Source organism: Paralichthys olivaceus, chromosome 4 (assembly GCF_024713975.1).
Source record: "Paralichthys olivaceus isolate ysfri-2021 chromosome 4, ASM2471397v2, whole genome shotgun sequence".
In the NCBI taxonomy this organism is placed as follows: Eukaryota; Metazoa; Chordata; class Actinopteri; order Pleuronectiformes; family Paralichthyidae; genus Paralichthys; species Paralichthys olivaceus.
In genome coordinates, this window is record NC_091096.1 from 27,681,347 (window position 1) to 27,705,044 (window position 23,698).

Consider the following 23,698-nt stretch of genomic DNA (forward strand, 5'->3'; position numbering starts at 1 on the left):
TCAAAGCATCCTGTCCTGCCTTTGATCTTGACCCTATATATATAGGCGGCAAGAAGCATCTGCATCATATTTTCTGAAGGACCAACATAAAATATTCAACTTGAGACAGGAACCATGTCAACTAGTACGAGATTAGATAGTGAACCACGTCCCTCTGAGCAGATCCAGAGGAAAGTCATCCCCTGGAAAGTGACAGCAGACTTGAAGCTGCACAAGGCTGAGAACCCCTGGGAGTCTTCAGTGAGGACAGGTGTTCACAGCTGCGCAAAGCCAGAGAACGATCCAGAGCAGGTCAAGACCCAAGTGGTGTTCAAACTGTTCCGCGGCATCCTTAACAGAGTGACCCCCGAAAAGTTAGATATCCTGGTGAATCAGGTGACTGAACTCGACATCGACACCAAGGAGAGGCTGAGCGGAGTCGTAGAGCTCACCTTCGAAAAGGCCATCTCAGAGCCAAGTTTTTCAAGGGTCTATGCCAAAATGTGCCAAAGCCTCAAGATGGTAAGTATGGCCTTTTGAATTCTTTGAAATTAAGCCTGTGAATGTTTGTGTGTTGATATTTTAGCTTAGATAGTGACAAAAAGCCTTCAAGTGTGAGGAATTGGTTCAGAGAAGGAGCACAATATGTGTCTGTGATCTACTAATAAGGACACAATCACTTTAATATAATGATATGATAACCATGTCTGGTATATGTAACAGAAACGTGCTCCTGGATTGGTGTTTACCATTCAAGTCCTAGTTTACACATACCTCTACCAGGCTGATGACATGAATTTAGTGCCATAGTTCTGGGCCAATGGTCAAAGTAATGGGATCGAGGAACTGAGAAGCCATTTGCACTACATAACCCGACCACACGTCCTCTCCTGTCCTGTTTTCTCTCTTTGCAGCTCACAGTCCACACCCCAGATGGACTGAAAGTCACTTTCAACAAGCTTCTGCTCCTACGTTGTCAAAAGGAGTTTGAGAAAGACAAAGATGAAATCCTGAAGAAGAAACAGGAGGAGCTGGAGGCTGCTTCAGGGGTACAGTAACGTATTAAGAACTACCAGTTGGGTTTTTCATTTATGCACAAAGGAAGTCATGGTGATTGAACTTGAGTGACTGATGGAGGGGATCCAAAGACAACCACATACTGTGAAAGCATTATGCAAAGATGCTACAGAATCTTATCTATATTTGGAACTGTCATGTTAAACATCTGGGTTTTAGAGATATAAACTTAACTATCCCTCCGCTAAAGTTTCTTTTTCTTGATCCATAATATTTTCAACATCTTTCCCTGACAGGACCAGGAGAAGAAGCAGCTCACTGAAGAGTTAGAGGAGATTAAATACAAGGCCAAAAGGGAGTCTGTGAGTAACCTGAAGTTCCTCGGTGAGCTGTACAAACTTAAAATGCTCACAGATGGCATCGCGTGCGACTGCATTACCAAGCTGCTCAAGGACAATGATGAGGTGTCCCTGGAGTGCCTGTGCACCCTAGTGTCTGCCATCGGCAAGCAGCTAGAACTTGGGATAAGAAAGGTACAACACTCACAGTTACATATAGAGGAAGTGTGTGGTAGAGAGGAAATTAAGTTCACATGCATACTCATTACATGTATATTAGTTCTAATGAATGTGTAGCTGGATTAAGTTTTAATTTGTGCTTGTCTTCAGACTTGTTTGGACAAGTGTTTTGATCAGATGAAGCAGATTGTAACGGTGAAGAGTACCAGCAACAGGATCTGCTTCATGTTGCAGGATGTGCTTGAACTTCGACTTGTAAGTTACAGAAGCAACACAAACCACAGATTTACACAAGGATATGCACTGGCAATCATGAGACAAATAAAGCAAAGTGCTTATGAATAGAACCAATCAGATCACAATGATTGATGCAAGTCCATCAGTGCTGAGACCTGCTTTCAAAATTGTTATGCAAAGAAAATGAAAATGTCAGAACACATTCACTGATCCACTGTGTGGACCACTATCAGCAAAATCTGACAAAGAATGTATTAGTTCAGCAGAATCAACAGAGCATTGCACCATATTACTTGGAAATATGATTCTATGTCACATTGTGCTGATCATCCAACACTATCCTGTTTACTGAAGGATCAGTGGGTTTAATCATTTCTTACATTATTTGTCCTATCTTGTTCTCATTTATGTATTTTGTGTTCATGACTATAGGTATTATGTTGAATATGTTATCAGTCCCTTATTAATTAACATTTTATTTACATTTCACATAACTCATTTTCTTATTTCCGCTCTTCTAAGAAAGTATATATTTTCTGACGTCTAATATTCCTTGTTTGGGTCGATCTTGTCAAAAGTGGAACTGTTAGTAAAATATTTATCATTTATCACCTGTGTCCTGCACTCTCCATCTCTCTCCCTTCCACCCATTACAGAACAAGTGGGTTCCCCGGCACAAGGACCAGGGCCCCAAGACCATTGGCGAGATCCGCAAAGAGGCTAATCTGGAGGGCCAGCGGTTCAACCAGCAGCCCCACCGACGAGAGCACCGATGGTTCAACCAGCAGCCTGACCGACCGGACAATCAACGGTTCAACCAGCAGCCTGACCGACGGGACAATCAACGGTTCAACCAGCAGCCTGACCGACGGGACAATCAACGGTTCAACCAGCAGCCTGACCGACGGGACAACAGAGAGTTCAATCAGCAGTCTGATGGACGGGACAACCGACAGTTAAACCAGCAGTCCGACCGACAGAGAGGCCAGCAGTTCAACCAGCAGCCTGACAGACAAGTCGGTCGATGGTATCAGCACCACAGCACCTTCAACTCCACCAAGCCCAGTTTGACGGAGGAACAGCTTGAAAAGAAGTCCAGCGCCATCATCAAGGAGTACCTGAACATCAATGACATGAAGGTACGCTGATGAGCAGTTGTTAGAAGAATGAAATGATACCTTTAGCACCACTTTCCTTGACAGTTCCTTACCTCATTTCCTGTGGCTGCTTCACAATAAAAGTCGCTGTGTAGTTTGCTGGGTGAACAGTTTTAATGTGAAGCGGTAGCAGCACTTTGACTTCTCGCAGTAATAGTTACAGTTATGACCGTTACACTGAAGTTTCTGTAAACATCATCATTTATCTCTGTCTGTGTTATGTCCCTCACTGTCCCAACAGGAGGCGCTGCAGTGTGTGCAAGAGTTGAAGAGCACTCAGCTGCTATTCCTTTTTGTGAGAAAAGGGCTGGAGTACACGCTGGACCGCAACGCCACCACCAGGGAGCGCATGGGCCTGCTGCTGCACCAGCTCATAAAGAGTGGCATCCTCCCACCTGAGCAGTACTGTAAAGGGTCAGTGTTGAGTTCCACAGAGGTTTCACAAAAACAAAACCAGCCAAATGCTAATTCAGTTGGAAAATCTTCTTTTTGTCATCTTATTAAAAACCTTCAACTAGTTTTTTTTGTTTTGTTTTGTTAAATCTTCAAATACATATTGAGATGTGTGCTCTCTGTTTGTTCAGGCTTCAGGGAATCATCGAGGAAACTGAGGACCTGGCAATAGATATCCCCAAAATCTGGCTGTACCTGTCAGAGCTGCTCACTCCCATGCTCCTTGAAGGTGGGATCCCAATGGGAGTGCTTTTCAGGTAAGTAGCCAAAATAGAGAAGGAAAGTTTTTAATTTCTCATTCATTCACTGTTAATTTGTTCCTTGGTTTTGTCTCCAGGGAGATTTCAAAGCCTCTGATCCCTCTGGGAACAGCTGGAGTCCTGCTGGTTCACATCCTCAATGGACTGTGCAAAGCAATGGTGAGAACTGTCTCCATATGTGTCTCCTTATGTCCATTGTCTAGATTCTATGTAATATAATGATCAGTGGATGTGTTTATGAATCAGTCAGTAACTATGTGTATCTTCTCATCAGAGCCGTGAGAAGGCAGGTATAATGTGGAAGGAGGCCGGCCTCCGGTGGAAAGACTTCCTGCCCGAGGATGAAGACGTCCACAAGTTTGTGACAGAAAAGGTGAGAGGTCACTCTCTAGCTTCATCACCAACTGAAAGATGATCTGAAATTTCAACTATGCTTTTGAGATATTAACAGGTTTAGAAACTAGTACGAGTGAAAGTGGAATATTGGAGGAAACGTCAGTTCCTTTGAAACAAAAATAGAGAAGAAACTGAAGATGGGTCATGATTTAAACTCTGTGCCATCTTCTTTATGGTCAACTCAAAGTTGACAGTTAGGTTTTGTTAAATATGGTGAATTACAAGTGGGGGGAGTGGAGGAACCAGGAGGTGCAAGACATGTTAAACATTATGCCTCTGTCTATAGAATGTGGAGTTCACTCTGGACAAGGAGACGAAGGAGAGTCAGAAGAAGAAGCTGAGCTCTGCAGAGCAGAAAAAGGAGCTGGACACACTGATTCAGGACAAGGCCGACAACCACACCATCGCTGATTGGATTGAGGTTTGTTCCTCCAGTTCAAATTCAATCTACAATCTGTTGTTGTTCTGGCTGAATGTTTCCTCTGCATGAGAGGACTGCAGCTGTTTTCTACATGTTTGTTAATAAACATGTTTGTGTGTAGAACAACCTGGATGAGCAGCAGACCTCCTCCAACACGTTCATCAGAACTCTGACGACCTGCATCTGCCAGTCAACAATCATCTGTAAGTCAAGTTCTTCACTTTCCTTATGAGAGAATATGGATAACAGACTAAATATGATGAGGTGATGGTCCTGTCAGTGTTTAATGAAGCTTTCCTTTCTTTTACCTCAGCTGATGAAAACTACTACATTGTGGACCACGATCTGATGAGACAGCGAGCCACACTGCTGAAGAAATACCTGCATGATGAGGAGAAGCAGCTGCAGGCTCTCTCTGCCCTGCAGGTCCTGATGGTGCAGATGGATCACCCTAGCCGTGAGTCTCATTACTCATATATATATTTTACTTTCAGACACCATGAATCTGTTTCTGTGCACAATGATTCTAATTGTTTGAAATATCTTGTCGTCCTCCCTCCATCAGAGCTGCTGCGGATGTTCTTTGACTGTCTTTATGACTTCGACGTGATCACGATCAGGACGTACTACAAGTGGGAGTTAAACAAGAACCCCGGCGAGCAGCAAGGCAAAGACGTGGCCCTCCAGTCTGTTACTAACTTCTTCGCGTGGCTCCATGACTTGAAGGCTGCCAATCGCTGAAACTTAGGACTGAACGATTAATAGAAATTTGACCACGATTTCGGCCTCTCACGCTCATAATCGAAGAAAAACGATTAATGTGCCGCCGCGCTGCCTGTATGCAAATTACTGCGCTGTAAAGCAGAGTGAAGGCACCCGCTGCAGCAGTGAGTTTGTGGATCGATTGTGGAAAGAGCGATTGACAACATGGCAGAAAAGCAGCCCGAGCCTTTAGTTGAAAAGAAAAGTAGGGCAAGCTCGGTCATTTGGAGACATTTTGGCTTCAAATCGTTGGACGTAGAGCAGAAGGAGATTGTTTGCAAAGTTTGTTACGCCGTCGTGTCTGCACCCCAGGGCAACACGACAAATATGTTTAACCATTTAAAGTTCAGCTATAAAGTGGTCTATGACAAAGTACTGACAGAGCAAAAGACCCAAAAAAGTGCAAGAGCTTCAACTTCAGCCACCGCCACCGCAACACAGTCCTCCATTGAGGACACTCTTTCCAATGCCGCTCCATATCTCACCGGCTCCCGGCTGCAGCGAGAGATAACGGAGGCGGTGACGTTCATGCTAGCGAAGGACATGTGCCCCATCAGCACAGTTTGCAACCCAGGGTTCAAAACACTGGTGAAGACGATGGACAAGCGGTATGTGTTGCCATCCCGCAAACACTTCAGCAGAGTGGCACTGCCTGCTTTGTATGATAAATGTCGCGCTGAAGTTGAAAAAGATATCTCCACTGCCAATCAACAAATAATCGTGTTTATTAATCGTGATTTCAATAGGAATCAAAATAATCGGGATTATTGTTTTTCCCATAATCGTCCAGCCCTACTGAAACTGACATCAAATTCTTATTTCCATCTTTTTCATCCATTCCTTCTCTTTTTCCCTGTGAACTGTCAGCAGAGGGTTCACTATCTATCTATCTATCTATCTATTTTTTTTTTATGACAAATGGGAAATAAGAATAAAAGATGATGAACACATGCCTGAGTTAGTGTTTGCCTCTGATCCAGTTTCCTTTATTCAAGATTCAAGATTCAAAGATTTTATTGTCAAATACACAGAGAACACACGTTTCCCTATGAATTGAAATTCTTGTGCTGTCCTTTCTGGAATACCGACCAAATTTACATAAAAATTCAATAAGGCTATGAACATGTTAAAAATAAGGCAGAAACAAGGCGAATGAGGTGAATAAGGTGAGGATTGTGCAAAACACTTCTCTCTGTCCCTCTGCCCCCCCACATTCATTTATTTATTTTAATACATGTCAATGACTATTTCACTTTGTCCTCCCATAGTCTCTCTCTCTCTCTCTTTTTCTCTATCTCATTTCAGATATCTCTCACCCCGGAACTTCAGGACAACAACTTTTACCATTATTACTATTTTTAATTACAATATTTCAGTAATTAATTATTATATAAATTGTGCCTGTTATCACTAATAAATAATAGTCTTTACACTGTTGTTTACATTTTAACTAGTCAGATCTGATCACATCTATCACTCTCTCTTCTCTCCCCACTTTTCCATCCATCTCTCCTCTCCTTTTTCTTTGCTACCGGTCGAGGCAGATAAGCGCCCACACTGAGTCTGGTTCTAGAGGTTTCTCCCTGTTGATGAGGGAGTTTTTCCCTTCACAGTCTCAGAGTGCTGCTCATTGTTGAACTGTTGGTTTCTCTATTTAACCATGTCAGGATGTAGATGTTTTAATAGTTGGCCAGACTTAAAGGTGGTGTTACGGTTTTGTTGTGGCTGGACCCGGAAGCAGACAAAGAGAGGAACAGTTTGTGAAATGAGTTTTTTTTTAATGAAAAGCTTGTGGCAGGCAGGCAACAGGCTGAAGGCTGGCTGAGGGTGAGCAGGAGCGAGGGCATGCGGGTTGAGCTCTGGCGATCCTGAGGCAGGGGAAAAAACAAAGTGAGTCACATGTACAAAAAACAAGCGAGGAGGTTCTTTTTCTAAGAAACACTACGAGTGAAGCTGAGAGTGTGAACCACAGGAGTGACTGTAACAACCTGGCAAGGAGTGGAGGAGAGACCTGGGTATTTGTAGCGCTGGTGATGAGGATGATTGAAGCCAGGTGTAGAACTCATGCCAGGAGTAGAGACCACACCCACGCACACCCGAGGAGGAAAAGGAGGAGGAAAAGGAGGAGGGACATGGAAAACACCACGGAAACGGCACAAGCCATGACAGGTGGAGTGAAAAGTCATCAGTTGTGGAGAGGAAGGGATGTGAGGAATAATGATGTATGGTTTTATGTAGTATCTCCAGGAAGACATTCAATGTGTAACACTTAGTTATTTATACAAAAAGTATAACAACAAGTTGTATGACATTCAAAAAAGGGAGTGCTAGAAGAAGAACGTTGCCTGGATCCTTTCTCACCATCTCATAGCTGGCTACTGGAGGTCATGCCTGTTGGAATTAGTTTAAATCCCACTTCAGTGTGCCTGAGGAACATTTTTGCGAAACTCTCTGCATCATTTTGTGTAAAGAGTACAGAGGCATTTGTGTTTTATAGAACTACCTGCAACATATATCCACTAAGAGCTCCTCTCTGAGTAGCATTCGTTAATAGGAGGGAAATGTTAATTTTCAAAGCTCGACTCCCACATGAAAAGGGATGATTTATTCTCTTTGCCTGCTCAGCCCGACAGATACTGGGAGGGGACAGTATCTGCGAGTCTTCAAGGAAGAGAGATTCCTTTTGTGACTTTATCATAGATTTACCGAAATGTGTGATGCCATGCTCCGGAGGTAGCACATTTGTTCTGTTTGCTTTATCTGTATTTCAGATGTGGCATCTTTGTTCTATAGAGGAAGGGCAGGTGGATTGATCTGCCAAGAGGGAGAAAAGAGGGAATGCAAAGTCCCTCAGCTGTTAGAGAAACAGATCCTAGATGTGGGAAGGTTGTAGAGGAATGGGAATTTCTTTGATAGAAATGCTTGTACGCATTTTAGGACCTGGCACACATAATACTACAATGGGTACACATTCAGACACACAGGAAGTTAGCATGCTTTGGATACAGGATTTTACATCTTGGCCGGAGTATAGTACATTTTGGAATTCCATTTAAGTAACTGAATACCACCAATACATGCTGAAAACTTTAAGAAATCAATATTTGAAATCACTTTTTACACACAAGTATGAGTCCATCCTTACAAATTGGTTTATGATCTCTAAAGGATAACGTTATTCATTCTAAACATCTGTAGACATGTAGTGGAACCTATGATTTCTTGCATTAAACTGAAAATGAAGTTTTAGTGAAATTTCTGAGAGAGCTGCTAAAATGTAGCTTTGAGCTGCTAAAAAATGTTGATGCACACATCTGAATCATCCTCAGTTAATACTACGTGTTTAAAGCTACAGTGCTACGAACTTCAGTGTTTCCCCTCTGATTTTTTTTAGCAACGGGGACCAACCCCTCCAACTTATGAATAAACAAATACATAAACAAATAAATTGATAAATAATAAAATAAATCGTAATGTAATTATTTTGACACTCTACATATCAATGCACCAAGGCTTGTGTGCTGAAACACTCAGTAAGGTGGCCTTGCTGCCAGTGCAACCAGGCTCATTAATGAGAGATTTAGCTCCTCTGCTCTTTTCTAATCACTCACACGTACAATATGTATGCTCCTGGATAAACGGGGCGTCAGATCTTCTGCAACAACAAAGTTAAACACTGTTTTATGTCATAATCTGCAGGAGGAATTTTTTTGGTGTGTGTGCGTGTCTGCCTGTCTGTCGCTCTTCACACAAACAAAAGTTATTTAGTTATTAATTGATGTTGAAGTGCATGCATGCAAAATGGTGGACTATCAAATTGTATAAATACTTCTCATAAACTCTGGAGCGAATCAAACAAACACAAAGTAGGGTTCACTACTGTTCAGATCCTAATTACATCTAATTAGTGTTTATTGTAAATGTGTAAAGTGAGCACAGGTCAGTGGGGGAGTGAGGAGGGAGGACATGCAGCACTGTGCAAGGATACAGGATTCATAAGGTGCGTCTGCTCTGATCCTGAAGCAGCAGCTGCAAGAATTTTGAGTGGAGGGGAAACCCTTGACTTGCTATGTAAGTAGGATCTCAGAACCTAAAGTGCAGACACATGACAAAGGCAGATAATATAAACGTGAGCTACAATGGCACTCAGTAAAGTGCATATCAGTCCCCTTAAAGGTTCAGTGTGTACGATTTAGGTGAAAGGGATTTTTGGCAGAAATTGAATGTGAAATAATCCTTGTGATGTTTTCACGAGTGTGTTTCAACTAAATTGTATGAATTGTTGTTTTCTTTACCAGAGAATGAGCTCTTTATATTTAAATACTTTATATTTACATGGAGGGGGGTCCTCTCTGTGGAGGCAGCCGTGTTTTTTACTGTCGTCCAAACTGGACAAACTAAACACCTTTTGAGTTTTCATGACAACTGAAGTTCACCACAGGTTCTCTCTCATGTTTGGAAGGAGAGGGTGAGGTGAGGAGTATATAGCTGCAACATGACACTTCACCACCAGATGTCACTAAATTCTACACACTGAACCTTTAAATGCAACCCATGTAGATTTCAATTTTAATGAATGATCACAAGCTTACAACAGCGTCTCAACTGATTCTACAAAAACACAATATTCCATTCTTTCTTTTTTTGCAGTGTTCCCTATAAACATGAAATCAGGGCTTTATATCACTCCTATAAAAATGTTGGATTGGAAAAGCTCACTTTTCTGTGTTATGACCAGCAGAGGATGACTCCAACAGTAGTTTCTGTAGAAGTCTATGAGAAAATGATTCTCACTTGATTCATAATGTCAGTAAACATAAGGAGTTTATGAGTTTATAAGGAGTTATCTCTAGTTTCATGTCTTCTTAAATACAATATGATGTTCATTGTATAAAATTGCGGTCCATCTACAGTCAACTGTGGCCGTGAGAGCTCAATGTGCTACAAATGTAGAAAACCATGCAAATAGAGAAAACACAATTCATCCATTTGACGACACATATGCTGCAAAAGGTCACAACACAAGCAAATACAGAAACTCTTAATTTGCAAGTGTTTTCTTGATTTGCAGTACGTTGAGCCCTCAACCGCCATACAAATACATCATAAAGCACTACATTAAAGGAATTTTTAGGGTTTATTGCTTTATTTATAGTTTAGTATAGTTTATTGTAGTTTAACTGCCTATTGATCAAAGCATCCTGTCCTGCCTTTGATCTTGACCCTATATATGTAGGCGGCAAGAAGCATCTGCATCATATTTTCTGAAGGACCAACATAAAATATTCAACTTGAGACAGGAACCATGTCAACTAGTGTGAGATTAGATAGTGAACCACGTCCCTCTGAGCAGATCCAGAGGAAAGTCATCCCCTGGAAAGTGACAGCAGACTTGAAGCTGCACAAGGCTGAGAACCCCTGGGAGTCTTCAGTGAGGACAGGTGTTCACAGCTGCGCAAAGCCAGAGAACGATCCAGAGCAGGTCAAGACCCAAGTGGTGTTCAAACTGTTCCGCGGCATCCTTAACAGAGTGACCCCCGAAAAGTTAGATATCCTGGTGAATCAGGTGACTGAACTCGACATCGACACCAAGGAGAGGCTGAGCGGAGTCGTAGAGCTCACCTTCGAAAAGGCCATCTCAGAGCCAAGTTTTTCAAGGGTCTATGCCAAAATGTGCCAAAGCCTCAAGATGGTAAGTATGGCCTTTTGAATTCTTTGAAATTAAGCCTGTGAATGTTTGTGTGTTGATATTTTAGCTTAGATAGTGACAAAAAGCCTTCAAGTGTGAGGAATTGGTTCAGAGAAGGAGCACAATATGTGTCTGTGATCTACTAATAAGGACACAATCACTTTAATAAGAATGATATGATAACCATGTCTGGTATATGTAACAGAAACGTGCTCCTGGATTGGTGTTTACCATTCAAGTCCTAGTTTACACATACCTCTACCAGGCTGATGACATGAATTTAGTGCCATAGTTCTGGGCCAATGGTCAAAGTAATGGGATCGAGGAACTGAGAAGCCATTTGCACTACATAACCCGACCACACGTCCTCTCCTGTCCTGTTTTCTCTCTTTGCAGCTCACAGTCCACACCCCAGATGGACTGAAAGTCACTTTCAACAAGCTTCTGCTCCTACGTTGTCAAAAGGAGTTTGAGAAAGACAAAGATGACAATGAAATCCTGAAGAAGAAACAGGAGGAGCTGGAGGCTGCTTCAGGGGTACAGTAACGTATTAAGAACTACCAGTTGGGTTTTTCATTTATGCACAAAGGAAGTCATGGTGATTGAACTTGAGTGACTGATGGAGGGGATCCAAAGACAACCACATACTGTGAAAGCATTATGCAAAGATGCTACAGAATCTTATCTATATTTGGAACTGTCATGTTAAACATCTGGGTTTTAGAGATATAAACTTAACTATCCCTCTGCTAAAGTTTCTTTTTCTTGATCCATAATTTTTTCAACATCTTTCCCTGACAGGACCAGGAGAAGAAGCAGCTCACTGAAGAGTTAGAGGAGATTAAATACAAGGCCAAAAGGGAGTCTGTGAGTAACCTGAAGTTCCTCGGTGAGCTGTACAAACTTAAAATGCTCACAGATGGCATCGCGTGCGACTGCATTACCAAGCTGCTCAAGGACAATGATGAGGTGTCCCTGGAGTGCCTGTGCACCCTAGTGTCTGCCATCGGCAAGCAGCTAGAACTTGGGATAAGAAAGGTACAACACTCACAGTTACATATAGAGGAAGTGTGTGGTAGAGAGGAAATTAAGTTCACATGCATATTCATTACATGTATATTAGTTCTAATGAATGTGTAGCTGGATTAAGTTTTAATTTGTGCTTGTCTTCAGACTCGTTTGGACGAGTGTTTTGATCAGATGAAGCAGATTGTAACGGTGAAGAGTACCAGCAACAGGATCTGCTTCATGTTGCAGGATGTGCTTGAACTTCGACTTGTAAGTTACAGAAGCAACACAAACCACAGATTTACACAAGGATATGCACTGGCAATCATGAGACAAATAAAGCAAAGTGCTTATGAATAGAACCAATCAGATCACAATGATTGATGCAAGTCCATCAGAGCTGAGACCTGCTTTCAAAATTGTTATGCAAAGAAAATGAAAATGTCAGAACACATTCACTGATCCACTGTGTGGACCACTATCAGCAAAATCTGACAAAGAATGTATTAGTTCAGCAGAATCAACAGAGCATTGCACCATATTACTTGGAAATATGATTCTATGTCACATTGTGCTGATCATCCAACACTATCCTGTTTACTGAAGGATCAGTGGGTTTAATCATTTCTTACATTATTTGTCCTATATTGTTCTCATGTATGTATTTTGTGTTCATGACTATAGGTATTATGTTGAATATGTTATCAGTCCCTTATTAATTAACATTTTATTTACATTTCACATAACTCATTTTCTTATTTCGGCTCTTCTAAGAAAGTATATATTTTCTGACGTCTAATATTCCTTGTTTGGGTCGATCTTGTCAAAAGTGGAACTGTTAGTAAAATATTTATCATTAATTACCTGTGTCCTGCACTCTCCATCTCTCTCGCTTCCACCCATTACAGAACAAGTGGGTTCCCCGGCACAAGGACCAGGGCCCCAAGACCATTGGCGAGATCCGCAAAGAGGCTAATCTGGAGGGCCAGCGGTTCAACCAGCAGCCCCACCGACGAGACAACCGATGGTTCAACCAGCAGCCTGACCGACGGGACAATCAACGGTTCAACCAGCAGCCTGACCGACGGGACAATCAACGGTTCAACCAGCAGCCTGACCGACGGGACAATCAACGGTTCAACCAGCAGCCTGACCGACGGGACAACAGAGAGTTCAATCAGCAGTCTGATGGACGGGACAACCGACAGTTAAACCAGCAGTCCGACCGACAGAGAGGCCAGCAGTTCAACCAGCAGCCTGACAGACAAGTCGGTCGATGGTATCAGCACCACAGCACCTTCAACTCCACCAAGCCCAGTTTGACGGAGGAACAGCTTGAAAAGAAGTCCAGCGCCATCATCAAGGAGTACCTGAACATCAATGACATGAAGGTACGCTGATGAGCAGTTGTTAGAAGAATGAAATGATACCTTTAGCACCACTTTCCTTGACAGTTCCTTACCTCACTCATTTCCTGTGGCTGCTTCACAATAAAAGTCGCTGTGTAGTTTGCTGGGTGAACAGTTTTAATGTGAAGCGGTAGCAGCACTTTGACTTCTCGCAGTAATAGTTACAGTTATGACCGTTACACTGAAGTTTCTGTAAACATCATCATTTATCTCTGTCTGTGTTATGTCCCTCACTGTCCCAACAGGAGGCGCTGCAGTGTGTGCAAGAGTTGAAGAGCACTCAGCTGCTATTCCTTTTTGTGAGAAAAGGGCTGGAGTACACGCTGGACCGCAACGCCACCACCAGGGAGCGCATGGGCCTGCTGCTGCACCAGCTCATAAAGAGTGGCATCCTCCCACCTGAGCAGTACTGTAAAGGGTCAGTGTTGAGTTCCACAGAGGTTTCACAAAAACAAAACCAGCCAAATGCTAATTCAGTTGGAAAATCTTCTTTTCGTCATCTTATTAAAAAAATTCAACTAGTTTTTTTTGTTTTGTTTTGTTAAATCTTCAAATACATATTGAGATGTGTGCTGTCTGTCTGTTCAGGCTTCAGGGAATCATCGAGGAAACTGAGGACCTGGCAATAGATATCCCCAAAATCTGGCTGTACCTGTCAGAGCTGCTCACTCCCATGCTCCTTGAAGGTGGGATCCCAATGGGAGTGCTTTTCAGGTAAGTAGCCAAAATAGAGAAGGAAAGTTTTTAATTTCTCATTCATTCACTGTTAATTTGTTCCTTGGTTTTGTCTCCAGGGAGATTTCAAAGCCTCTGATCCCTCTGGGAACAGCTGGAGTCCTGCTGGTTCACATCCTCAATGGACTGTGCAAAGCAATGGTGAGAACTGTCTCCATATGTGTCTCCTTATGTCCATTGTCTAGATTCTATGTAATATAATGATCAGTGGATGTGTTTATGAATCAGTCAGTAACTATGTGTATCTTCTCATCAGAGCCGTGAGAAGGCAGGTATAATGTGGAAGGAGGCCGGCCTCCGGTGGAAAGACTTCCTGCCCGAGGATGAAGACGTCCACAAGTTTGTGACAGAAAAGGTGAGAGGTCACTCTCTAGCTTCATCACCAACTGAAAGATGATCTGAAATTTCAACTATGCTTTTGAGATATTAACAGGTTTAGAAACTAGTACGAGTGAAAGTGGAATATTGGAGGAAACGTCAGTTCCTTTGAAACAAAAATAGAGAAGAAACTGAAGATGGGTCATGATTTAAACTCTGTGCCATCTTCTTTATGGTCAACTCAAAGTTGACAGTTAGGTTTTGTTAAATATGGTGAATTACAAGTGGGGGGAGTGGAGGAACCAGGAGGTGCAAGACATGTTAAACATTATGCCTCTGTCTATAGAATGTGGAGTTCACTCTGGACAAGGAGACGAAGGAGAGTCAGAAGAAGAAGCTGAGCTCTGCAGAGCAGAAAAAGGAGCTGGACACACTGATTCAGGACAAGGCCGACAACCACACCATCGCTGATTGGATTGAGGTTTGTTCCTCCAGTTCAAATTCAATCTACAATCTGTTGTTGTTCTAGCTGAATGTTTCCTCTGCATGAGAGGACTGCAGCTGTTTTCTACATGTGTGTTAATAAACATGTTTGTGTGTAGAACAACCTGGATGAGCAGCAGACCTCCTCCAACACGTTCATCAGAACTCTGACGACCTGCATCTGCCAGTCAACAATCATCTGTAAGTCAAGTTCTTCACTTTCCTTATGAGAGAATATGGATAACAGACTAAATATGATGAGGTGATGGTCCTGTCAGTGTTTAATGAAGCTTTCCTTTCTTTTACCTCAGCTGATGAAAACTACTACATTGTGGACCACGATCTGATGAGACAGCGAGCCACACTGCTGAAGAAATACCTGCATGATGAGGCGAAGCAGCTGCAGGCTCTCTCTGCCCTGCAGTTCCTGATGGTGCAGATGGATCACCCTAGCCGTGAGTCTCATTACTCATATATATATTTTACTTTCAGACACCATGAATCTGTTTCTGTGCACAATGATTCTAATTGTTTGAAATATCTTGTCGTCCTCCCTCCATCAGAGCTGCTGCGGATGTTCTTTGACTGTCTTTATGACTTCGACGTGATCACGATCAGGACGTACTACAAGTGGGAGTTAAACAAGAACCCCGGCGAGCAGCAAGGCAAAGACGTGGCCCTCCAGTCTGTTACTAACTTCTTCGCGTGGCTCCATGACTTGAAGGCTGCCAATCGCTGAAACTTAGGACTGAACGATTAATAGAAATTTGATCACGATTTCGGCCTCTCACGCTCATAATCGAAGAAAAACGATTAATGTGCCGCCGCGCTGCCTGTATGCAAATTACTGCGCTGTAAAGCAGAGTGAAGGCACCAGCTGCAGCAGTGAGTTTGTGGATCGATTGTGGAAAGAGCGATTGACAACATGGCAGAAAAGCAGCCCGAGCCTTTAGTTGAAAAGAAAAGTAGGGCAAGCTCGGTCATTTGGAGACATTTTGGCTTCAAATCGTTGGACGTAGAGCAGAAGGAGATTGTTTGCAAAGTTTGTTACGCCGTCGTGTCTGCACCCCAGGGCAACACGACAAATATGTTTAACCATTTAAAGTTCAGCTATAAAGTGGTCTATGACAAAGTACTGACAGAGCAAAAGACCCAAAAAAGTGCAAGAGTGTCAACTTCAGCCACCGCAACACAGTCCTCCATTGAGGACACTCTTTCCAATGCCGCTCCATATCTCACCGGCTCCCGGCTACAGCGAGAGATAACGGAGGCGGTGACGTTCATGCTAGCGAAGGACATGTGCCCCATCAGCACAGTTAGCAACCCAGGGTTCAAAACACTGGTGAAGACGATGGACAAGCGGTATGTGTTGCCATCCCGCAAACACTTCAGCAGAGTGGCACTGCCTGCTTTGTATGATAAATGTCGCGCTGAAGTTGAAAAAGATATCTCCACTGCCAATCAACAAATAATCGTGTTTATTAATCGTGATTTCAATAGGAATCAAAATAATCGGGATTATTGTTTTTCCCATAATCGTCCAGCCCTACTGAAACTGACATCAAATTCTTATTTCCATCTTTTTCATCCATTCCTTCTCTTTTTTCCTGTGAACTGTCAGCAGAGGGTTCACTATCTATCTATCTATCTATCTATTTTTTTTTTATGACAAATGGGAAATAAGAATAAAAGATGATGAACACATGCTGCAGGGCCTGAGTTAGTGTTTGCCTCTGATCCAGTTTCCTTTATTCAAGATTCAAGATTCATTTTATTGTCAAATACACAGAGAACAGAGATGAATTGAAATTCTTGTGCTGTCCTTTCTGGAATACCGACCAAATTTACATAAGAATACAATATTTACATAAAATAGAATAAGGCTATGAACATGTTAAAAATAAGGCAGAAACAAGGCGAATGAGGTCAATAAGGTGAGGATTGTGCAAAACTGTCTCTGTGCAAACTGTGAAAAAACACTTCTCTCTGTCCCTCTGCCCCCCCACATTCATTTATTTATTTTAATACATGTCAATGACTATTTCACTTTGTCCTCCCATAGTCTCTCTCTCTCTCTCTTTTTCTCTCTCATTTCAGATATCTCTCACCCCGGAACTTCAGGACAACAACTTTTACCATTATTACTATTTTTAATTACAATATTTCAGTAATTAATTATTATATAAATTGTGCCTGTTATCACTAATAAATAATAGTCTTTACACTGTTGTTTACATTTTAACTAGTCAGATCTGATCACATCTATCACTCTCTCTTCTCTCCCCACTTTTCCATCCATCTCTCCTCTCCTTTTTCTTTGCTACCGGTCGAGGCAGATAAGCGCCCACACTGAGTCTGGTTCTAGAGGTTTCTCCCTGTTGATGAGGGAGTTTTTCCCTTCACAGTCTCAGAGTGCTGCTCATTGTTGAACTGTTGGTTTCTCTATTTAACCATGTCAGGATGTAGATGTTTTAATAGTTGGCCAGACTTAAAGGTGGTGTTACGGTTTTGTTGTGGCTGGACCCGGAAGCAGACAAAGAGAGGAACAGTTTGTGAAATGAGTTTTTTTTTAATGAAAAGCTTGTGGCAGGCAGGCAACAGGCTGAAGGCTGGCTGAGGGTGAGCAGGAGCGAGGGCATGCGGGTTGAGCTCTGGCGATCCTGAGGCAGGGGAAAAAACAAAGTGAGTCACATGTACAAAAAACAAGCGAGGAGGTTCTTTTTCTAAGAAACACTACGAGTGAAGCTGAGAGTGTGAACCACAGGAGTGACTGTAACAACCTGGCAAGGAGTGGAGGAGAGACCTGGGTATTTGTAGCGCTGGTGATGAGGATGATTGAAGCCAGGTGTAGAACTCATGCCAGGAGTAGAAACCACACCCACGCACACCCGAGGAGGAAAAGGAGGAGGAAAAGGAGGAGGGACATGGAAAACACCACGGAAACGGCACAAGCCATGACAGGTGGAGTGAAAAGTCATCAGTTGTGGAGAGGAAGGGATGTGAGATTGGGATTGCTCCCAATCTGGAGCAAAGCCTACCCTTGAGAGGTGGATACCGGCAGCATTACTTTCTACTTCATGCATGCACCAGTTGGCCAATGATGCCATCCAGTGGATATAATCCAACATAGATCAATTTAGTTTTTAATGATAATCATCAAAAACAGTAGCATCAAGTTAGTTAATAAATTAGGGTAAACAGGCGGTAGTAACCATTTTGATTTGAAATTTAAACAAGGGAAAATGTGGTCTTGATGTTGTGGCCTTGTGACCACTGACTACAATCTGAACTATAAACTTTATAGACGAAAAATACACAACATTTCATAACGTTTCTGGAAAATGTATTATATTCATTATCATTATTTATGTTGTTCAACTTAATTTCATTTTAAGAGCCAAACACATAATAATAAGGTTCAAGTCACGGCTGAGGTTTTTGTTTGACTTTTTAAAAAGAGATTTAATAATTAATTATTGAAACTTTATTGATCCCTCAAGGGGAAATTCTTTTTCCACTCATTTTCATTTTTTTATACAATCCCCCACACACACAAAGGGCTCAAAGACATGCAAATTTGGAAAGAGATGGTAGAGTGATTTACACGTTTCTGTTTACTGGTCCTCACATTGTTTGTATAAATCAGCAAGTTGATCATATAATAACAATCTAAGTGAAACTGAGAGCAGCATGGACACAGTCACTGAGTGGACTGAAAAACCTTTTCCATTTTCTTCTTCAAAGTTTTAGTCCAAACTTACTAAAAAGTTAATAAAAATACAGAAAATCCTGTTCTATCACTCAGACACGGTAAATCAGCCAGTACCTAGTCTCAGAATCCAGTGTGTGAGCTCCTGGTACACCCACAGTGATAAAAACTCTCTTCTTGTCGTCCTGATGTGAATCACGCCGCATACAAGTTACTCCAGATCCAGATGGACACGATGGTGATGAAGCTGACAGAGATGAAGATGATGTATAGGCCAAACAGCAGGCTGTCGATGACCTCCCCCATCATCTGCCATTCCTCTGATGTGTTGCTGCTCTGGAAGTGTTTGTCCACCTGCAGACGGATGGCCATGAGGTCTCTGCTCAGCCTCATGGCTCCTCCAGGCCCGGCTCCACACAAGGTTTCTCTGGAGGATTGTCTAAAGATCTCTCACTGAGATGTGGCTCATGTTGTTGTTCATTGATGGGGCTGTTGGAAATGAAAAAGATAAAAATAGATTTATTCGTCTCATTTGTTTGCCTGTTATTTTGCAGGATTATGCAAAAACCATTGGACGGATTACCAGGAAACTTGAAAGATGTGGTCGGAATCCCAGATATCTTACAGATCAGTCTTTGTAAATACAGGGAACACAAACTTGTCAATCTTAGGCCTCAATGGAAATTGCTTTCCATATCCTTAACAGAACAGCACCACTGTAATCTGGATGTGGTTGATGTGGACAGTAAGTCCGCCTGTCACGCGGAAGACCGGGGTTCGATTCCCCGACGGGGAGAGACATTTACATAAATATCTGTTAATTATGTTACTATGTTTCCCTGCAGACTCTCCACTTCCTGGCCCTTACTGAGACCTGGATCACTCCAGCTGCCCTCTCATCTGCCTGCTCCTTTTCACACCCCCTGAGACAAACAGATCGAGGAGGAGGAACTGGTCTCCTCCTCTCCCCCATGTGGTCCTACCAGGTCCTTCCCCTGGACCACCTTCCCAGATCTGCTTTTGAATTCCATGCTGTCTCAGTCACACTTCCTTTCAAACTCAACATTGTGGTGATCTATCGCCCTCCTGGTCCTCTCTGTGACCTTTTGATGAGATGGATGCCCTCCTGAGATGCTCCCCTGACGATGGCACACCGCTCGTTGTCCTGGGTGATTTCAACATCCCCCCAGAGAAGCTGCGCTCCTCTGAATTAATTGACCCACCGGGCCGGGAATCAATTCGATCTTGTCTTCACAAGGTCCTGTAGTACCCCGGCACTCTCTGTTACCCCACTCACTGTGTCTGACCACCACGCTGTCACTTTCTCTCTCCCCTTAAAATTCACCACCTCCCTCGCCCCCAGACCTCACATGTATGGAGGACGAGAAATGACTTAAGTATAAATAAATAAATGTAGAAATAAATGTGGAAATAAATGCATAAATAAATGTGGGAATAAATAAATAAATGTGGAAATAAATAAATGTAGAAATAAATAAATGTGGAAATAAATAAATACATGTCTTAATTTTATTTCCACATTTATTTATTTATACATTTATTTATTTCCACATTTATTTATTTCTGTATTTCTGTGTCATATGCAAATGAGTAAGGGCGGTCCTAACCTCAGTCTTGAGCAGGATTGGTCACAGGAGTGTGATGATCCAGTTCTACTACTTCTGCCTGTCAGTGCTGACTGTTGTGCAGTAGCTGCTGTTTGCAGTGTTGAGTCAGTTCACACTTAAAAACAAGTTCATAGTACACCTTTTATTGGATGATTTAGTAACAGATTTAAGATAATGTGTTAAGTTATTATTATAAATCCATGGTGTCTGATCATGTCTGCGTGTCGCTCCGGTCATTTTATCACCTGGTCCTGACTGTGAGCGTCTCCTCTCATGTTGTACTGAGCACAACATGTTGACGAGTCATTTTTCATGATGTTTAAATGAGTTTAATAAACTCTGGAATCAAACAAACACTAAGTAACTTCATGTACTGATCAGGTCCTGATAACTAGTGATGAGAGTTTATTAGTTACAGTGAGAGCAGCTCAGAGAGGAGGAGGAAACAGAATGAACTAGTGATGAGAGTTTATTAGTTACAGTGAGAGCAGCTCAGAGAGGAGGAGGAAACAGAATGAACTAGTGATGAGAGTTTATTAGTTACAGTGAGAGCAGCTCAGAGAGGAGTAAGCAACAGCGCCCACTGCTCTTTGCAAAGAAAAGTCTAAAAAGCTTACAGCACCTGGTATTCCCAGGCGGTCTCCCATCCAAGTACTAACCAGGTCCAACCCTGCTTAGCTTCCGAGATCAGATGAGGTTGGGCGTGTTTATTTGTATTTTTTTCCTTTTATTATCAAAAATACATAATTTTCATACATTTTATGCACAAATATTACATTTTATATACATATCACGTCTTTATCTCAAACTACTGTCTGAGATAAGACTCACACATCCAAAGAAAATAAATATTAAATCACAAAAAGACACCAAAATAACAACATCATCCAGTGGGTGTGACATTAGATTCACAAGTTTTAATGGGCCATGTTTGGCGCTATTGTAACCCTGCTAAGAAGGAAGGAATATTCATTTTTCTCTCATGTCCATCACACTTTCACCCGCATTGACTATTTTTTGGTTGATAATAGATTTCTCTCATAGGTATCTAATTGTAAATATGATGCTATTGTTATTTCCGTTCATGCCCCTATTTCTATGGATATTTGCATTAAGAGCTTTAATTCTACGTGTGCGCCATGGCGTCTTAATACACGCCTTCTTTAAAATGATGATTTTGTTAACTTTGTCTCACAACAAATTGACTTCTTTGTGAGCTTGAATAAAACACCCGATGTGTCTGCCTCAGTACTTTGGGAGGCCTTAAAGGTATGCATCAGGGGGGAGATAATCTCCTTTGAAGGATATGAGAAGAAACTGAGGAGGGAGAAATTAATTTAGCTGACGCAACGCATATCTGAACTTGACAGGTTGTACGCTACCTGAACTTCTATGTTCCCAGTTCTATGAGCATGGAGATAAGGCCAGTAAATTATTAGCACACTAATTACGTCAGGCATCTACATCTCACCATATCCCACAAATTCAGACTAATTTGCGTATCACCACTGAACCCATGGAAATTAATAATGTGTTTAAGGAATTTTATTCAATTCAATTCAATTTTATTTATATAGCGCTAATTCATAATTTACATTATCTCAAGGCACTTTACATTTAAAGGTCAAGACCTTAAAACAATATTAACGTAGAGAAACCCAACAGTTCCCACAATGAGCAAGCACAGGTGACTGTGGAGAGGAAAAACTCCCCCTTTATGTCTCTCTATTAATCTGATCAAGATACCACTCCTGATTTTGCCATTTTCTTTGAAAGTTTGGACATTCCCTCACTTGATCAACCAGCTGCGGAAGAGTTAGAGAGGCCAATTACTATCGCTGAACTTAATACAGCTGCATCATCTCTGCAAAATGGGAAAAGCCCTGTTAGCCTGCACCAATAAGCATATTAAATGTTGATTTTAAAATTTTATCCAAACTATTAGCATTACGTCTGGAATCCATCCTCCCTTCCATCGTTTCCTTGGACCAAATGGGGTTCATTCGGAATAGGCACTCTTTCCTTAACCTTAGACGTTTGTTCAATGTACTTTACAATGTCTCCTCTTCTGACACCCACGAAACTGTGATATCATTAAATACCAAAGAGGCATTTGACAGAGTTGAGTGGGATTACATATTCTATGTCTTGGAGAAATGTGGTTTTAAGAATAGTTTTATTTTATGGATAAAGTTGCTTTATTCAGCCCCACAAGCCTCAATCAGGACGAATAATTTCCATTCAGAATATTTTCGCCTTTTTCGCGCTCTACTAGACAGGGTTGCCCTTTGAGCCCTCTATTATTCGCAATCACTATTGAACCTCTCTCGATAGGCCTTTCGGTCCAACCACCTTATTACAGGCATATTTAGAAATTATATTCAGCTGAGAGTTTCCCTTTATGCTGATGACCTACTTTTATATGTTTCCAACCTGCCTGTCTCAGTTCCCGCTGCTCTTGCCACTCTTCATTCATTTGGTCAAATATCTGGACATAAATTAAATTTAACAAAAGTGAGATATTTCCCATTAAGCCCGCTGTTAGAAGTATCCCCTGGAAAACCTTCCCTTTAAAGTTGCTCAATAAAGTTTTGTATATCTTGGTATTCATGTTACGCACAAATCTGAAGACCTCTACAAAGCTAACTTTGCCCCCCTATTGACCCGAATCCAGAAAGACTTTGAACGATGGTCTCTGCTTAATCTGTCTTTGATTGCACGTGTCAACTCTGTTAAAATGAATGTACTCCCAAGACTCTCCTACCTGTTTCGGTGCATACCACTCTTCCTCCCTCAGTCTTTTTTCCGTAAACTAGATAGCCTGATCTCTGAATTTATCTGGAATCAGAAGTTTCCTAGGCTGCAAACAATATTTGCAAAGGCCAAAGCCACTGGGAGGGCTGGCCCTGCCAAATTTTAGGTTCTATTATTGGGCCACCAATATCAGGATTCTCAAGCACTGGCTTCAATATGAGGCTTTAGATCCTCCCCCAGCATGGCTGGTTATGGAGGCAAGTTCAGCAAAACCAGTGACCTTGAAAGCCCTAGTATACTTCCCTATCCACTCCTCCATTTTTCCCTACACCAAGAATGTGATTGTTAAGACCTCACTTAGGATTTGGGTCCAGTTTAAGCGCCACTTTGGCCTACAGACATACTCTATTTATGCACCACTAGCGGCTAATCATGCTTTTCCTCCTTCCCTTATAGACAGTGTTTTCTTAAGGTGGACGAATTTTGGTATTCATAACTTCAAAGACCTGTATATGTATATATATATATATATATAATGTTTTTGCATCTTGCAACTTTTAGTTAAATTCTCACTTCCTAAGCAGCACATATTAGCAGATATTTACAAGTCCGCAGTTTGGTTCAGGATACATTCCCTAGCTTTCCTAATTTACCCTCTGATTCTGCTTTGGATGGCTTCCTGACGCCAATTCCTACTCTTAAAGGCTCTATCTCATATATCTATAATCAAATTAATATTTTATGTTCAGAGCCCCTAGGCTTAAA

At 41.9% G+C, this 23,698-nt stretch overlaps 2 protein-coding genes, 2 long non-coding RNA genes and 2 other non-coding genes across 12 annotated transcripts; 4 read left to right on the top strand and 2 right to left on the bottom strand.

Moving 5' to 3' along the window:
• The first annotated feature begins 58 nt into the window (after positions 1-58).
• On the top strand, positions 59-6,150 carry LOC138407358 (eukaryotic translation initiation factor 4 gamma 1-like). The gene is made up of 13 exons (XM_069522855.1): positions 59-501; positions 894-1,028; positions 1,293-1,529; positions 1,665-1,769; positions 2,408-2,890; positions 3,150-3,322; positions 3,493-3,618; positions 3,699-3,780; positions 3,896-3,994; positions 4,304-4,438; positions 4,560-4,641; positions 4,752-4,895; positions 5,004-6,150. Exons 1-13 carry the CDS (start codon positions 115-117, stop codon positions 5,177-5,179), a joined length of 2,364 nt encoding a protein of 787 aa, XP_069378956.1. The 5' UTR covers positions 59-114; the 3' UTR covers positions 5,180-6,150.
• LOC138407534 (small nucleolar RNA SNORD66) lies at positions 756-833 on the top strand. Its single transcript, XR_011240957.1, has one exon. It is a non-coding gene; the product is annotated as a small nucleolar RNA SNORD66 (small nucleolar RNA).
• Positions 5,552-10,326, bottom strand: LOC138407359 (uncharacterized). Of its 7 annotated transcripts, XR_011240787.1 has the most exons (6): positions 9,920-10,326; positions 8,818-9,290; positions 7,907-8,014; positions 7,562-7,626; positions 7,189-7,441; positions 5,552-7,068 (listed from the first exon to the last, which is right to left on the bottom strand). It is a non-coding gene; the product is annotated as an uncharacterized lncRNA (long non-coding RNA). The 7 variants fall into 7 exon arrangements; XR_011240783.1 differs by having other exon boundaries at positions 7,562-8,014; XR_011240786.1 differs by having other exon boundaries at positions 7,562-7,591; positions 7,907-9,290.
• Positions 10,327-10,458: 132 nt separating this feature from the next.
• Positions 10,459-16,549, top strand: LOC138407357 (eukaryotic translation initiation factor 4 gamma 1-like). Its single transcript, XM_069522854.1, has 13 exons — positions 10,459-10,892; positions 11,286-11,426; positions 11,691-11,927; positions 12,063-12,167; positions 12,806-13,288; positions 13,552-13,724; positions 13,895-14,020; positions 14,101-14,182; positions 14,298-14,396; positions 14,706-14,840; positions 14,962-15,043; positions 15,154-15,297; positions 15,406-16,549. Exons 1-13 carry the CDS (start codon positions 10,506-10,508, stop codon positions 15,579-15,581), a joined length of 2,370 nt encoding a protein of 789 aa, XP_069378955.1. The 5' UTR covers positions 10,459-10,505; the 3' UTR covers positions 15,582-16,549.
• Positions 11,148-11,225, top strand: LOC138407535 (small nucleolar RNA SNORD66). Its single transcript, XR_011240958.1, has one exon. It is a non-coding gene; the product is annotated as a small nucleolar RNA SNORD66 (small nucleolar RNA).
• LOC138407361 (uncharacterized) lies at positions 16,248-20,020 on the bottom strand. The gene is made up of 2 exons (XR_011240789.1): positions 17,623-20,020; positions 16,248-17,502 (listed from the first exon to the last, which is right to left on the bottom strand). It is a non-coding gene; the product is annotated as an uncharacterized lncRNA (long non-coding RNA).
• Positions 20,021-23,698: the final 3,678 nt, after the last annotated feature.